We start from the raw sequence: 15,386 nt of genomic DNA, 5'->3' as shown, positions 1-15,386 counted from the left end.
CAAAGTGTAGTATAGGTTCCAGGGCGAAATGTGGATTAGAACCCATGATGGACCATAAATCCTGGGAAACGCGTATTGAACCAACACCAGCAGCTCCACTACTAAACTCTATCTCCACCTCCACGTGGTGACCACTGGGAGTCCTTTCTTAATGAAAAATTGCAGACGGGGAAGGATGAAGGCGAGTCTCCCGCGCCTAAAAACGGGACAAATTGTACCAACTGGTCCTTCAAGTTGGAAATTGGATAGGGATGACAATCCTACACGAGAAACAAGTTTTTAAGAAGCCACAAACGGAGCCTCGGACAGAATGGACTTTAAAACGAATTAAAAACCGAATAACGATTTGCGCATTTTCTCATGGAACGTGCACTCCCTGTACAGACCAAATGTTGTTCAGCAACTAGCCGATACCCTTCCCCAAAATAAGGGTGATGAGATGCGCTGGACAGGGAACGGTCCCCATAGAAGAGCGACTTCACCATATATTATATCAGCCATCCAGTAAATCATGTTCTCGGAGTAGATCCCTTAGTGAGCCAAAAACTAAAAACTGCTCTTACCCGTTTTGAAAATATAAGCGGGCGGCTATGCACTCTGCGTTTACGAGGAAAATTTACAAATATAAGCCCCGTGAACATTCACGCCCCTACAGAGGAGACAGCAGAGTTGGAGAAGGATACCTTCTACGAGGCAGTTGAGCAGACCTTCGAAGCTCAAGTAACACCTATAAGGAGGAAATGGATTCCGCAATAACCGCAGCTAACAGATTACTTACCACTTGAAGAACGTTATCATTGATGCAGCCACAAACTAATAGCCTGTGTAAAACTGTACACGGCCATGAGAGAATCACGACTGACTAGTCTGACCCTGACCAATGTACGAGGCCAGATAAAAGCAAGAGGATCACTATCGAGACCATTTAACATCAACAACGCTATCATGCGTCCTCTGCAACCTGACCCTGGAGAAAGTAATTCGCGATGCTAATGTCAATGCGAGAGGCACCATTCCCATCAAGTTCACCCAACTACTGGCCTACGCTGACGATATTGACATCATGGGAAAAACAAGCGGTAGGCTTTAGGCTACATAGCAACGGAATCTATGAACCATACCACGACCGTCAGGTTGTGGATAAAATCCGGTTCATCAGGTTCCGGTGTGCAGGCGACCTAATCCGTATAGACGAGGATGGTCCATCCCTGAAAGCCTATAAGGGCAATATCTATGGTGGAAAAAGAAGCTTTTACAGATATCGAATTGGTAGACCTCGGCGCAAAACCGGGGTGTCTGAAGTTGCTTAATAAAGCAGGCCTAGAGCAGATACCAGTTGTTGCGTCTTTGACTAAGATGATAATAAATCATTATTTAAAGCAAGAAGTCCTAGTTGGCAGTCAATCCGATCACACTGCGGGGTAATCATTTCTGAAGCATAAGGATTTCAAAAATTGCAGTTTGCTGGCCCATAAGTCCCTACCTGTTTCAGTCGCTTTTTGCCTTTTACCTTTTTTACGCCTGGTTGCCTTTTACCCCTTGATGAAGTATAGCGCGTCAACAATACCCACGTGCCATTATTCGTGGTTACCCGTAATGCGCTTTAGCAGACAGCCTCCTCCGAGATTTTACTTCGATTCGGCACGTGACATTTTCCCCCATCATATGTCACTCTGAAATGGCTATTATTTTTTCTGGAATGCTCCTGCGTAGAGCACTCCAGATACATTCCCTGTTAACGCTTTCGAAAGCTTTATTGAATGCAAGGAAGATGTAAACTCTGAGCCTTGTTCCAAAGTGATCTGCAGAGTACTGATGTGGTCAATGCAGGAAGATCCCGAGCGGAAACCAACCTGGTCTCTGTCGGTCAAGTTTTCAACATGTTCTTCGATCCGTTCCAGGAAGTGTTGAGCCATTATCTTTGCGACAGCAGGCAGCATGAAGATACCCTTGCAATTGTCACACTCAAGACGGCTCCCCTCTCTAGGATCTCGATGATCATCTCCTTTTTTACTCTCTGTGAAAGGTCTGGGATGCTCGAGATTTCCGTGCGAGTGTGAGGCAACCCGACAACCGATTCACATGTGCTACCACTTGGCTTTTCACAATACAAAAGCGCATTACCATTAGTGTGGCGAAAGTGCGAGGAGTACTCTCCAGAGTCCCACCACCCCCAAAAATTTCGTTAGCGTTTGGAATTCTCACTCAATTTGGTGGAAGCGAGCATTCTAAGGATCCTCGCTACCGTTGTCGAGGAGCGTGTGCACATTCCGCAAATCAATCATAGTCCTCTTTCGATAGCCAAAAGTCTTCGGCGTGGGGGAAATCTCTATCCGAGGCATTGTCGACTTTTTAGAAGCAGTAAATTTTCGGAATTTACAGGTTGCTAGTCCATAAGCTCTAAATCGCACCACAAGGGAGTCGTTACGGGAATCAACTTTCCATCGTAATAGTTAATGGAGTTAGTCTAGGTGGAGTTTACCCCATCTACCTTGTCAGAAGTCAAGATGTGACACACCATTCAGGCTAGAGTGAATCTTCCCTTCTTCTCTTTCAAACGGGATTCTGACCTTCTTTAGCGGAGTTGATTCGATATGTTGAATATCATTGCGGGCGCTACCTCCGGGAATAACGTCAGAACCCGGGTAGGTCAATCTGGAGCTACGCAATCACAACAAGCAAAATTTGGCCTCCTTGGCCACAACAGGCTAACCTTCGTTAGTATCGGGAAGCAGCTTACTCTCCTTCGAAAAAGGAATATGAGGACCCTACGACCCTAAAGGGACACCGTTGTTAAATTATCAACTTGAAATCGAAGTATACATTTGTTCAACTTCCTCAGGACTAAGAAAAAGGTGCATTAATATGTTTCTTTTAATAAAGAGTGGGAGTGGTGCAGGGCCGATATGTTTTAGGGAGGCGCACTATTGTAAATTAACTTAACCTAAGGTTTCGGCATTAATCCTTTATTTATAGCGGGACTTTTGTTCAAATGCGGTGGTGGTTAGTTTGCACTTTTCATGAAGAAGAATATTTAATATATTTAATAACAATTTAAAATTATCTATCTAATTATCGTTTCGAAAAGCCAGATTAGGGAAGCAGCCGTTTTCAGCCGTTTACTCATCAATCGATAGATATTAAACTATTTCCAAAATATTTTCCCAACTCCAAGGACAACAATGAACAGTTTTATAAGTCGTCGCACTATATTCCATAATTGATTAGAAGTAGAACTTTCAATTTAGTACGGTAGCAATCTCCGGCAGTAAAGAATTGTTGTAGCTTCATTAATGGAATGAAAATCCCTTGAATCCGTAAATTGAATGAATTTCACCGTCGTTATTGTTTGCAATTCATTCAACAGTGCGACGTGTTCTTAAAGGTGATGGATTGTTTCGTAAGGTCAAGGAAACAGCCCGTTAAAATTAAGCCTGCATTAAACGCTTAAAGTGAGATCGGTTTGTTATTGTAAAATGCCAATTTTTGGGTAGAATGCAAGGAGGTAAGATACACAAATGCTAATACAAAACATTTTCCATAATTTTGTTTGAAAGATACATTTATTTAGAAAATACTTCCATTCATGTTCATTACAACTAACTATACAAAGACATGTCCTTCGGATTACATTCCGACATACTCCAAAGGACACGAGCTTTCAACAATATGTTGAACGCATTTACACGATATCATTATTCACATAAATATATATAATTTAATTTGTGCTGAATTCTCATGCAATTTTGTGTGTTTCCACGAACGCAAGACACTACGCGCGTACAACTGAAAACCATTCAATTATCTACGAATGAATTAAATTTAAAATTTACGTAGGTAAGATTACTATACAAGTTAGCCATTTTCGGGGCTGCATTTATGTTTTTTTACACATTTTTCCATAAGAAGTAGGTTTGACTGCCCCAAATTAAAATTTCAATAAATTCTAGTCATATACAGAACACAAATACTAGTTGGTAGAGGATAATAATGTTTTCCTTTATTTCCTAATGACACTGTAACCGGAGTTAATATACACGGGCTTGTGTTCGTCGTCCCGCCTTGACTGGATCTTGGAGCTGAATTTAACCACTGTTTCCTGCTTCTTTGATGCCTCAGCAACGTAGTCGTCCTTTCGTGCTGGAGTCATCCTTTCAACGATGCCACTGTCAGTGATCGAAGCGTTGTCTATGTCCTGGGAGCTGGCGTTCTCTTCTGCGACATTCACGAATGCAGACGATAGGGCTCCGTTCAGTTTATTGATTTCCTTAGTGCTGATATCATACATGAAGATTTCCTGTTCGTTGTAGTTGTTCCTGGAAATACCACAAATTATTACATGCTTAATTGACATTCATACGGGTATCACTGCCATCGTATTTTATAAATTCAATTATAACATATTGTTAAGGATAATATATCAAACTAAATGAAATTTGAACTAAATTGTTAAAATCTGTAGATAATTCGCCTTTGTTGACTGGGGGTGTCCTGTTTCCGTTTTCATTTATGGCGAATCACACTAATGGAGGTAAAGTGCTTTCTACATGGATGCAAAAGTCGAAATACGGGTTCCTGTTTGAGTTTTAGAGTTGTCATTTAGATATATGAAAAAGTCAACTTCGTGGTTTGAAGAAAATATAAATATATCAAAGTTTAATTGCCCTACCGAAGGGCGGGATACGATTTAACCATTAGAGACGGTAAGGAACTTCTTTGTAAGGTTTTGAGTAGAGCAAAAAGTTTTTCCTGTTTTCGAAATCTTCAAAAGGTATTGGTACATACATATATTCTAGAGTGTGAGTTTTGTACGCAATAAAACCACCCCCTAACAATTGCTTTCTTCCGAGCGGAAACACCGCAAAGTACAACATCGTGGGGGTGTCCATGTCTTTTGTGTCTCTCTCCGCCCATCGACTGCAGTCGCAGTCGCTCCTTTTCCGTCTCCTGCACTGAATCCACCCCACCATGTGGTTAACTGCATTCCAGTTTACGTAAGCATTTCCTCAATTGGATTTGTTGGTCCTCCCCAATGCGTCCTTTGGACTCTTTCTTTACTCTGACAACCTAGCACGATGGAAGAAGACATGATCCAGGTATTCGACAATACTATTGCAGCTGGAAAAGTTGTATGAGCTGGCCAGTTTTAGCCTGTGCAAGCTTTTGCGGTATCTTGGATGTCAAATCATAGTTTATTTCGCTCTTCTTCTTTTTCTTCAGCCTTTGTCCCGTTCACAGGCGTGGTCGGCTCGTTGTGTTCGGTTTCGCCATTTCGCCCTATCGAATGCCTGATCTGGGTGCAATCTCGAGGCTTTCAAATACCTATCTAGTGTATCAAGCCACCCTTATTTAGGTCTGCCTTTTGGTCGTTTATCATCGTGTACGATGTTCAGACCCATCTTGGCAAGTGAATTCTCGTTAGCACATTGCGGTAAATTTTCGATTTGAGACGTTCGTTGATAGGTCGATCACAAAGAACACCCGTTGTGGAACGCCACTTCATCCAGGTTGCGTTAATGCGTGAAGCAACTTCATAACGCAGATCTCCATTGGCTGATAGCGTTGATCCCGACGTATTTAAATCGCTCAGTTCTAGGCAGATCACTGCGCTGACAGTAATTGTGCCTGTTTCATGGGGATCGGTCGTCAAAAATTCAGTTTTGTTTAGATTCAATCTGAAACCGCGTTGCATGAGGCGATCATTCCATTTTTGAACAAGTTGCTCGAGATCATTTTTGCTATCAGATGCTAGGAAAACATCATCTGCATAAAGTAGTGTATAGGGCGCTGGACGCTGATATCCGGTGTGACGGTGTCCATAACAAGAACAAAGAGGAGTGGTGAGAGAGTGCTTCTTTTTTGGTTTTGATACAACCGCCATACTTCGAACTTTACTTTTCGGATCGTGGTAGAGCAATTGAACCCAGCGCACGAGTTCTTCTGGTACTAAGTGTTGTCGTAAAGCATACCAGATGAGTTCGTGTGGAGAAATGCAATGTAAAGAGGGCCATGCTTCTCATGGTGTTTCTTCATGAGTAAACGCGCAGCGTGTATCGCGTCAGTAGTTCCGCAGTTTTTGACAAATCCCGCTTGATTCACGGTTATTTCAACGAGTTCGCGAATACGGTTGTCGAGAATGCATTGAAAAATCTTCATGGTATGGGAAAGTAATCGGATCGGACGGTAATTTAAACATTCTGCTGCACAACCTTTCCTTTTCCATATTGAAACAGTGGTACTTTCTTGCCAGTCAGATGGTGGTGTTCTTCCTTCCTGAATAACCCGATTAAAGAATTCACTGAGCCACATTGTTAGGTGCCAGCTTTTCGCTTTCCAGAGCTCAGATGCGATGTCGTCAGGTCCTGTTGCTTTCCCCGATTTCATTCGTTTTATTGCCTCCTCGACTTCAGTTGCGCTGACAGGTGGAACTGGTCCAAATGTCGGCAATGATTGTGGAAGTGGAGGATGAGGAAATTCTTCAGTTGAAATCTGCTCGAAGTATTCTCGCTACCTATCCGTTGCGGCTCGACGGTTGGTAACCACTATGTCTTCCTTATATCCACAAATTGATGCTAAGAATCAATCTATGGGTAAGTCGCCCTTTTTAGCCCGTTGTCATCGTTGTTGCCACTGGCTCAACGGTCGTTCTCTTTCGGCGTTTTCTACGTACCGATCAGAGGAAGAACCGGCTCTATCAAAGATAAGAAAATGTTGATTGGCATCATTCCCCATAGCCTGCTTCGTTTGAGACAGTTCTAAACCCACTGGACACTGGGCAGTGGTTTTCCTACAAATCGCACCCATTTTAATGGTTTTGTATAAAAGAAAACCTTATTAAAATCGATTCCATGTCTGTTCGTCCGTCTGTTTGTCTGCCTGGCACAACCGATTTATTTCGAAACGGCTAAGAATGTGGTCTGTAAATCCACAAGTAAGTGCGCCATTTTGTGCTGAGTTTAAGAGGGGTTCCATATACATGTGGAAGGGTGGTGTTATTTTTTTCACAGAGTATGGTCATGTCGGGTATCAAATGAAAGGGCTCGGTTAATACTGATCCCTTTTCTGATATTGGGTGAAACATAGGGGCGTGTCGGCTAAAAATGTATGCCCCGAAAAGTGTAACATGTTTCATTTTCTGAATAGATTATCCAACCGAAAAATATAGGCCTCAAAACGCATCCCATTCTAATACCTACTGAAATACAGTCAATATTGTATATTACTACTACTATATTTTATCAATTAACCCGAGAACCACCTTATGTTCATCTTCGAAGTGCGGTTATAAGTAATAACATAATGCGTAATTTTGAAAAAAACTGACAATTGACAATTGACTATTATTAACAAAGCTACGCGGGTCAAAATTGTGTATTTCACGTGAATTTATTGCACTTTAAGGCAGATATGACGTCTTCATTATACAATATGAAGTGAATTCATATGAAGGGCGGGGTTGGAGTTTGTAAACAGATATGTATATCAAGGAATATTTTGGATTGGTAGCGTACACGAATGGGATAAGGTGAACAGGGAATTTATCACACCAGATGAACACAAAACCTTTATAGCCGAAACGTGCAGCTTTCGCAATTCCGACTTGTTTTGAATAAGAAAATAATTCACGATTGTTCTGAAATTTTAATACGATTTTGATAGAAACTTAAAATATAAAACAATATCGTTTTTAACTTTCTCTTGTATTAATCTATGTATGACTTCTATGACCAAAGTAGACTTTTTGAAGAAAAAGATAGCCTCACATAGCCTTCGACAGCAGACGACTTCTCATTCATGGTGATGAACGACTGAAGAGTTGCAAAGAGCACTTCATCACGGTTCTTAACTGTATCACATCCGGTGAATAGGATGAAATGGCTATTCATCGAGATAGAGAGAGATCATTTCCGCCATCAATGCACTTAGACGGAGTAAAACCGCGGGACATGATCATCCCCCGAAGAGTTAACATATTTATCGCTACACCGGCAGTTACTGCAGATCTCTTACCTCCACTCGTAAGAAAACCTTGGGATTCCGAGACTTTTCCCAGGGAGTGCGAATGATCGTCAAGATCCTAAAGAAGAGGACCCGTTTTGAGTGTGACAATTGGAGGGGTATCTGTGTGTTCGCTACCGTTGCAACGATGGTAGCTACAATAATTCTGGAACACATCAAATAACATCTCGAAAGCTTGACCGACAGAGAGTAGGCATGTCACGTGCTGCACCGATGCAAAATGTCAGGGAATTTTAAGGTCGCAAGCGGAGTCCACCATGATTGCATCCTGTCACTGATATTATTTCTTCTGGTTAGCGATGCCGTTTGCTCTTTCACCGGGTCATAGACCTTGGCTTAATGGTGTTGTATTCAGAAAGAGAGGCAAGTAGAATTGGACTGGAGATAAACTGAAACAGAACCAAGATTGTCAGTCTGATGCGTCATCGTAGGAAGAGTGGTTTCTGCCGACGGTGCCGAACTGGATGTTGTCCGATGCTTTAGCCCCTGTTCTGTGCTAATGTCTTTCTGTGTTGCTATATTAGAGTGGGCTGTTACCCAAAAGCTCCAAGCTTTCGTCAATACCTGTCTGTGTCGTGTAATTAAAGTACGCCGATCTGACACTACCTCAAACGAAGAACTTGGTCGGTACACGGGCCTGCCACTCATACGCACTGTGATTGGAAGACGAAAGGCAGTGAATAGGTCACACTTTATGGAGGGGCGACAATTGCATTGCGGTCTATGCGATGCAGTGGAATCCACTCTACCAAGATAGCCGACGAGTGGGTTACCCTAAGGCATTTGGCGCTAAACAGTAGAGGAGGAGTGCGACCGTCTCAAGAAAAGGGAGGAGGGGGAGGCTGAAGCGAATTTCAAGTAACCGCGAGCGATGGGGCGTAGGTGTGTTTGACGCGCTATACCCCTGTATTCATGGCAACCACACGTAAGTCCTGAGAATGCTGGCAGAACACAATTGACGATAGTGTTGACCCTTTAATCCATAAAATTGGTAGTGATGTATCAGTGGAGTCTGGCTCTTAATTGGCCTATCGCGTCATTGCAACTAAGGGAGTAAGTGTGCATCTCGTATAGGGACTATCGCTTTCAGCAAATCCTGTGGGGTGGTAGCGCTGGATAGTCAAATTGTCCTCAATTCCGCCAATGGAAATTAGATTAGCAGAATTTTGGCTAAATTGATTGAATTGCAAAGTAGCCTATGGGCCCGTTATTTGAGGATTACACTTCATAAAGACTCTCATGGCAGAAGATAAATGAATGTCGATTCAAAAGAGGGCGTTGCTACCAGTGATTTTGGGTCATGTATATGGACCATGATGTACAATGGAATGTTTAGGCCGCTTATACTGGAAGAAGCAACAGTTATCAGTTGGGCACCAAACATTGGCCAACAAAATAGTGGTAGTTGTAGTCTCAATATACACTATACCATCAAATTACGTTGTTAGTGGCTATTACAAACTATTGGCAAAACAATATGGATTACTACGAAACCGCCCCGAAATTGAACTTCCTCAGGTTGAGGATCGATGCTGAATTTCAAGGGGCACTTGCCGCAGTGTTACAAATATACCCCTATACTCGTAGCACCATGTTCCTTTGTTGAAGTTCATGAAGGTGAGGAGAATATTAAATGTGATCAGAAGCGCGGTGGACGAGTGTGTTCTAAAAATAATAGTATCTACACGTTTGAAGTTCGACAGTAAGAAGTGAAATTCAAGAACAAAGTAAGAGGTCATAGCAAATTATTAAGTTCCAGGAAAGACAAGCAATAATAGAGGACCCATGTCTAAAATCTCAATTGCGGCTACAAGTTTGTGAAAACTTCAAGTAAAATCCAAACAATCATTTCAGATAATAAAATAGTTCCAAATGGAAAAGGACCCATCATTAGTATAGCGCAGTCCACTTTCAAATGTGCAAATGAGCTGTAGACGACAGGTGCGAGGCAGGGGATGAGGCTAGCGGCACATCCGTTAGATTACGGGAAAATCTCTCCGAAAAAGTGCCATGATTCAGCCTTAACACAATTCGAGGTTTGAAACCCAAAACGTGACTGGCGCTTCCTGCCTAGACTCACAGAGTGCAAGCCGTTACAAACGCGTTTGTCCGTTCTACGGGTTATTCCTCCGCCAACTATTCGCCAAGTTTCCAGTTTCAGACAAAAAGCGTAGACCTGAACCTGTCAGGTCAATTTATAATTTAACAGACCATTCTCCATTTCCCAGCGGTGACCGTATACGAACTGAGGGGACTCGTGCACCATCAAGACACTTTAGAAGGACGCTTGTCATTTTTACACTTCTACTGGAAGTCCTTGACGTCGTTTGAAGAAACTGGACTGAGGTTCACGTTGACGAGAAGCTGTAATGAAGCGGGCCATCGGTTGCAAGATGAGGGGATCACCATCGTTTTTGCTATGGATGTAATACACTTGTCAACCTTGGGTCCCAATACGTACGATGCGGACTGCCAAAAATATCAAAAAGCAAGGACACGGGGGCTCAGAAATCGCAGGTTTGAAAGGCTCCATCGCAAAAATTAGTAATATCATTCACAAACATAATAAAATAAATTCAGTTAACATACTTAGTTACGAGAAGAACAACGCTCTGGAAATCAATATCCGTCCTTGATTCCTTCTCTAACCACCTCTTGAAGTTTTCCCTCGTAGGTTTTTTCAGCAATGTCTTCAGAGTATCGCCAGCGATGAATTTGATACGCTTCGATTCAGCCAGACCTCTTTCCTGCCTGCTTTCAAAACTGTCCGCAGATGGGGTTTCTTCAATGTCCTGCAAAGGATCAACTGGAGCCAAAACAACGACGCTTGAAACTCGCTTGCCTTTAAGTTCCTGAACATCTGGCAATGGGAATTGAGCGCCGTTGACCTTCAGGGGTAAGTATCGATTGTACTTTGGATTGTTGATGTCTACAGCAGGAAGGACAGTGGCGTCAGGTCGGATGTATTTATCTGTTATGCTCTTCTGGTTGGTCGAGTCGAAACGGACAACTTTCAAATCGATGTTTTCACGTTTGGGTAATGGCTGACGATCCTTGTACTTCTGCTTCTCACTGATGCTAACTTTCTCACCGTTAGGTTTCACCACCGAAAGGACTTTGTTGGAACTTGAAATTTGGGATGCTCCGCCTGCTCCGTAGAAGTGGGCCAAATGCTCTGGAGGTAAGTTTTCAATTGCTGTGTCTCCGAGTTTGTCGTAATCTAAAACACTGATGTCTGCATTGTCTAAAATTCCTGAAGTCAGAAGTTGTTGCCTTAAATCGTCTGGGACTTCGTCAGGAAGATTAATGTTTGGTTTCGGTTTTGGTTTCTCCGTGCTTGTGGTAGTTGTTGCTTCGGTTGTAGTAGTCGAAGGAGTTGTTGAGGGTGGCGTAGGTGTTGGCTGGTAACGATGATTTTGGGCAAATGGCGTACTGCCCTGATGAGCCGTAAACTGGTTACGTCCCGAAATTGAGACAATTTGCTGTTGACGTTGGTCAAATTGCTGACCAAATCCCGAGTGTGGTTGCACTCCAGCGTGGGTTTGCTGATTAAATCCATGGTTGGACTGCTGGTTAAATTCATGGCTGGACTGTTGGTTAAATCCGTTGCTTGACGGTTGACTGAACCCATTATTCGAGTCAGAATCGAATAGTTGACTAAATCCACTATTCAGTTGCGAATCGAATTGTTGATTTTGGGAGTAGTAGTTATTCTTCAGTCGCTCTAGTTCCTTCAAAGCTTCCGTGTGAATGGTCGAAACACTTTGTCCTGGTGGAGGCAATTTTTGTGGAAGAGGTTGAGAGTTAGGAATGATCTGTGGCTGCACATTATTCTGATTGAATCCATCGAATGTCTGATGATGATTGTACTGACTGTGATGCGTTGGAGTTGGCGTGACGATTTGCAAATGCTCCTTGTGTTGTTGAGTGTATTGTGGAGCGGATGTCGAGGAAACTGTCGAGAATATTGAGTTCGATGTCGAGCCCCCGAAGCTGTGCTGATGTGTGACAAAATTATTCAAATGCTGACTTGGTGTTGAGCTGAAACCGATACCGGGAGTTGAAGAGTGATATTGCACGTTTGGTGAGGGGGTAGTTGGTCCCAAGTTGGGCGATGGCACAGTTTGAATGACGTTATTCTGGTTGCTTTGTGACGTAAATTCATTGTAGTTTTGCTGCTGATGCTTTTGTTCATTAAAGTTTTGCCCAAACTGGGTCTGACTTCCTCCAACTGTTTCAGTGATATGTTGCTCGAACCTTGGTACTGATGCTACCAATTCGGACTTGACATTTCCTAGGAATGGCACGTTGATATTTTGTAATGGACGCTCCTGATGTTGATTTTGATGTTGGTGATGTTGTTGATGTTGTTGATGTTGTTGATGTTGCTGATGTTGTTGATGTTGCTGATGTTGTTGATATTGTTGCTGGTGTGGTTGTTGACGTTGGTCGAAGCCCCCATTTCCGGCATCACCAACTGGTGCTGGCGGGAAAAATTTATTATGTTGGAATTGTGGCGATAATGAGGCTGTGGGAGATGGAGGTGGAGGAGGAGGGTTATGGGTTATTTGAGGGATGTTGTTCAATTGAGGACTAGAGCTAACAGCCGAATGATGGAATTGCTGTGAAGGTCTTGGTCGGAAGTGAGGTGGTGGCGGTGGTGGTGGTGGATTGTTTTCTGGCTGCGGTTGGATGAAATGTGGTGGCGGAGCCTGAGAAGGAGGGCCGAAAGGTATTTGGCGGTTGAATGATTGCTGTTGGTTTTCCGACTGAATACTATGAAGTGGGATAGGAATAGGTTTATGTGGATTGGATGGTTGTTGACGGTACTTAAGCGGTTGATAGTTAACGTGCGACTTTATATGGGTTTTTGTACTGTCATTAGGAAATTGAATTGATTGTTTCTGGGGTGGCTGCTGTGATGGTCCTGCTGGTGGAGGTGGTGGCGGTGGCCGGTTGAATTGAGGTGCAGGATTTTGATGAGGCAACTGGAAGCGAGGGGTTGTATGTTCGGGAATGAACGGCGGGCTTCTAGGAGTCAAATGAGTGACTTGCTGCTGATTGTGGAAAGAATTTTGCCTAAAATTGTTTTGTCCGTTTTGTTGCGACGAGAAACTGGTGAAACTGCTTTGTTGCGGTTGCTGCTGCTGTTGCTGATGAACGGGCTGTGATGGTTGTTGAAAGTGGTTTGGCAATGGATGGAGATGCGTTGCTTGATTTTGATAGTTTTGGGAACGGAAGTTTGAATGGAAATTTTGTTGCGACCTTGAGTAATCACTACGATAATGATTTTGGAAGCGCTGATTGTATTGGTGATTCTGGGGTATAGGCGGTTGGAAGTTTTGATGACTTTGCTGACTTTGATGCGTTTGATGATTCTGATAATTTTGAGGCCTTTGATGATTCTGTTGATTGGAGTGATTATCTTGGTTTTGGTGGCTCTGATAGTTTGGGCGATGATTAGGAGGAAATTGACCATTCGGTAGAGCTACCACCGACTGAATTTCACTGCCCTCATCATGCTCTTGCAATTGGTGGCCATTCTGATATTTATCTTCAATGTTGAAGGAAACATGAATGCCACTATTGCTATGGAATTTTTCAGACTCTGGATGAATGATCGTTCTGAGAGTGGTTGTTTTCAGCTTAGGGAGTGGTGTTACTGGGTGAATGACTTCTTGCTCCTCCTCTTCTTCTTCGTGATGTTCATTGTTGAAGCCGAGTGGTGTAAGTGCGGGAATTGGATTTTCCAACTGCAACTTATTGTTATGACCTTTTTTGTAGTTGACATAAAAGACTTGAACTTGCTCCTTTTTCTTCTTTTTAATGAAGTGTGGCTGTGGTGGGGGTTCAGGAAGAGTTTCATTACTTTCTTTGATGATGATTTCAATAATTGGCTCTGGTGGTTCCACATAGTGTGGCTGATAATACGGCGCCGGTTGATCTACGAGGTGATTACTGGCGTCAGGCACATAAGAATTTGGAGGACCTAAAAATATATATGTTTTAGTGATTACACTTATCGGAGAATTAGTGCCAAATATTAAAAATTACCACTAAATTGTCCAGAGTACGGATCTTGCTGATAGAAGTCATGATTATAGTTTGATATTCGTCTTTGAGCATGTGGGTTATTACGTGGAAATGGTTCTGGGTTGTAGCCAAAGTTTCCAAAGTTGTAAAGCGTTCTCCTTTCACGATTTTCACCGGGCTTTCCTGTTTTTGAAGCTGGGAATAGTTTTGTGACAGTTTTATTTTTTTCAGCTGCTATACATGCCACGACTGCGGCAAATATCTGAAAGAGGAAAAAAGTTTATAAGAAAAAGGGCTCCACCTGACAAAAATATCGAAATTGAAAATAAAATAAAACCATGAATATTTTGAGGCAATTATATGAAAGAAATTTACTTCAAGTTCATTTTCTTCAATATAATTCAGTCCAGTATGAAACTCAAATTTTAACGGATATTTATCCTAATTCTTTATAATGAATGTATGAGTTAAGGGTAAGAATCCTGTAGTAGGCCTTTTGTCCGATTTCCGAGTGTACCCTTACACCCGTTACCAATTGGCGATGATTGATGCGGTTCATAAAACTGAGTTTGAAGTGGTAATCTGGCCAAGATGGCAGAAAAGTTTCGATACGAAATCGGAAAAGGAAATTTCTGGAACAGAAAGTGTACACGCTGTAGTCAATAGAATTTGATTTCAAGAATTCTCCACGAGTTACATATCGAACCTGAGATTGAAAGAACACAGGCTCAACATGACGGTTTGTTTGAAAACTGGCATTTCGCAGTTTTTGCAATGAAGAGAGAGAAGATAACTTGTTGGTTTCGACATGAGAACGTCAAACTAATGATTTTACAATGATTGTGCAGGGCAGGAAACTGCGTTACGCCTTTCCGCAAGCGACGTTATTAGCATGTTTTCCTGTAGGCTACACGGTTTCCATCGACGCCTTGCAAATATTATATTATTCCGAGTTTCTCCTCTTGAACTAGAGATAACCCGGCGTACTATGGCATACAGGATCAGAAGAGTGCACCTTCGCTGCAAATAGATCTAGTTAGAAGTGATCAGGTGTAGTAATTAGGTCTTCCTTTCAGATGAGAGTAACAGAGTAACATCTAAGTAACAGATTAAATGGAACGGAAATGGGAAGTTCACATATGAGTACGTAAAACGTGTGTCTGCACAGGGAGCTCTCATGGACTTCGGGCTCGAGGTGGGCTTCTTTCAGACGGGGCACGGAAGTTTAAATGAGATTCTCTTCTCGGGCAACCTTGATTCCATTCAGGGTTGTAAATGCTTTTTCTAGTGGTTGCAGCTCTGCCCATATTGCGGGTATATTGACGCTTGGCTTC

General features: G+C 42.5%; 1 protein-coding gene across 1 annotated transcript in view; it reads right to left on the bottom strand.

Annotated features, from left to right (window-relative positions):
- Nucleotides 1-3,550: 3,550 nt before the first annotated feature.
- Nucleotides 3,551-15,386, bottom strand: part of LOC119661715 (TPR-containing protein DDB_G0280363) — a 145,105-nt gene continuing 133,269 nt past the window's right edge. The window contains exons 2-4 of the mRNA XM_038071169.1: nt 14,074-14,314; nt 10,609-14,008; nt 3,551-4,316 (exon numbers count right to left, since the gene is read on the bottom strand). Of these exons, the coding sequence (XP_037927097.1) occupies nt 4,001-4,316; nt 10,609-14,008; nt 14,074-14,314 (3,957 nt within the window). The 3' untranslated portion in view covers nt 3,551-4,000. The remainder of the gene's footprint in view (nt 4,317-10,608; nt 14,009-14,073; nt 14,315-15,386) is intronic.

This window comes from Hermetia illucens, chromosome 1 (genome assembly GCF_905115235.1).
Source record: "Hermetia illucens chromosome 1, iHerIll2.2.curated.20191125, whole genome shotgun sequence".
NCBI lineage: Eukaryota > Metazoa > Arthropoda > Insecta > Diptera > Stratiomyidae > Hermetia > Hermetia illucens.
The sequence above is the reverse complement of the archived record's forward strand: the minus strand, read 5'-3'. Positions and strand labels throughout refer to the sequence as shown.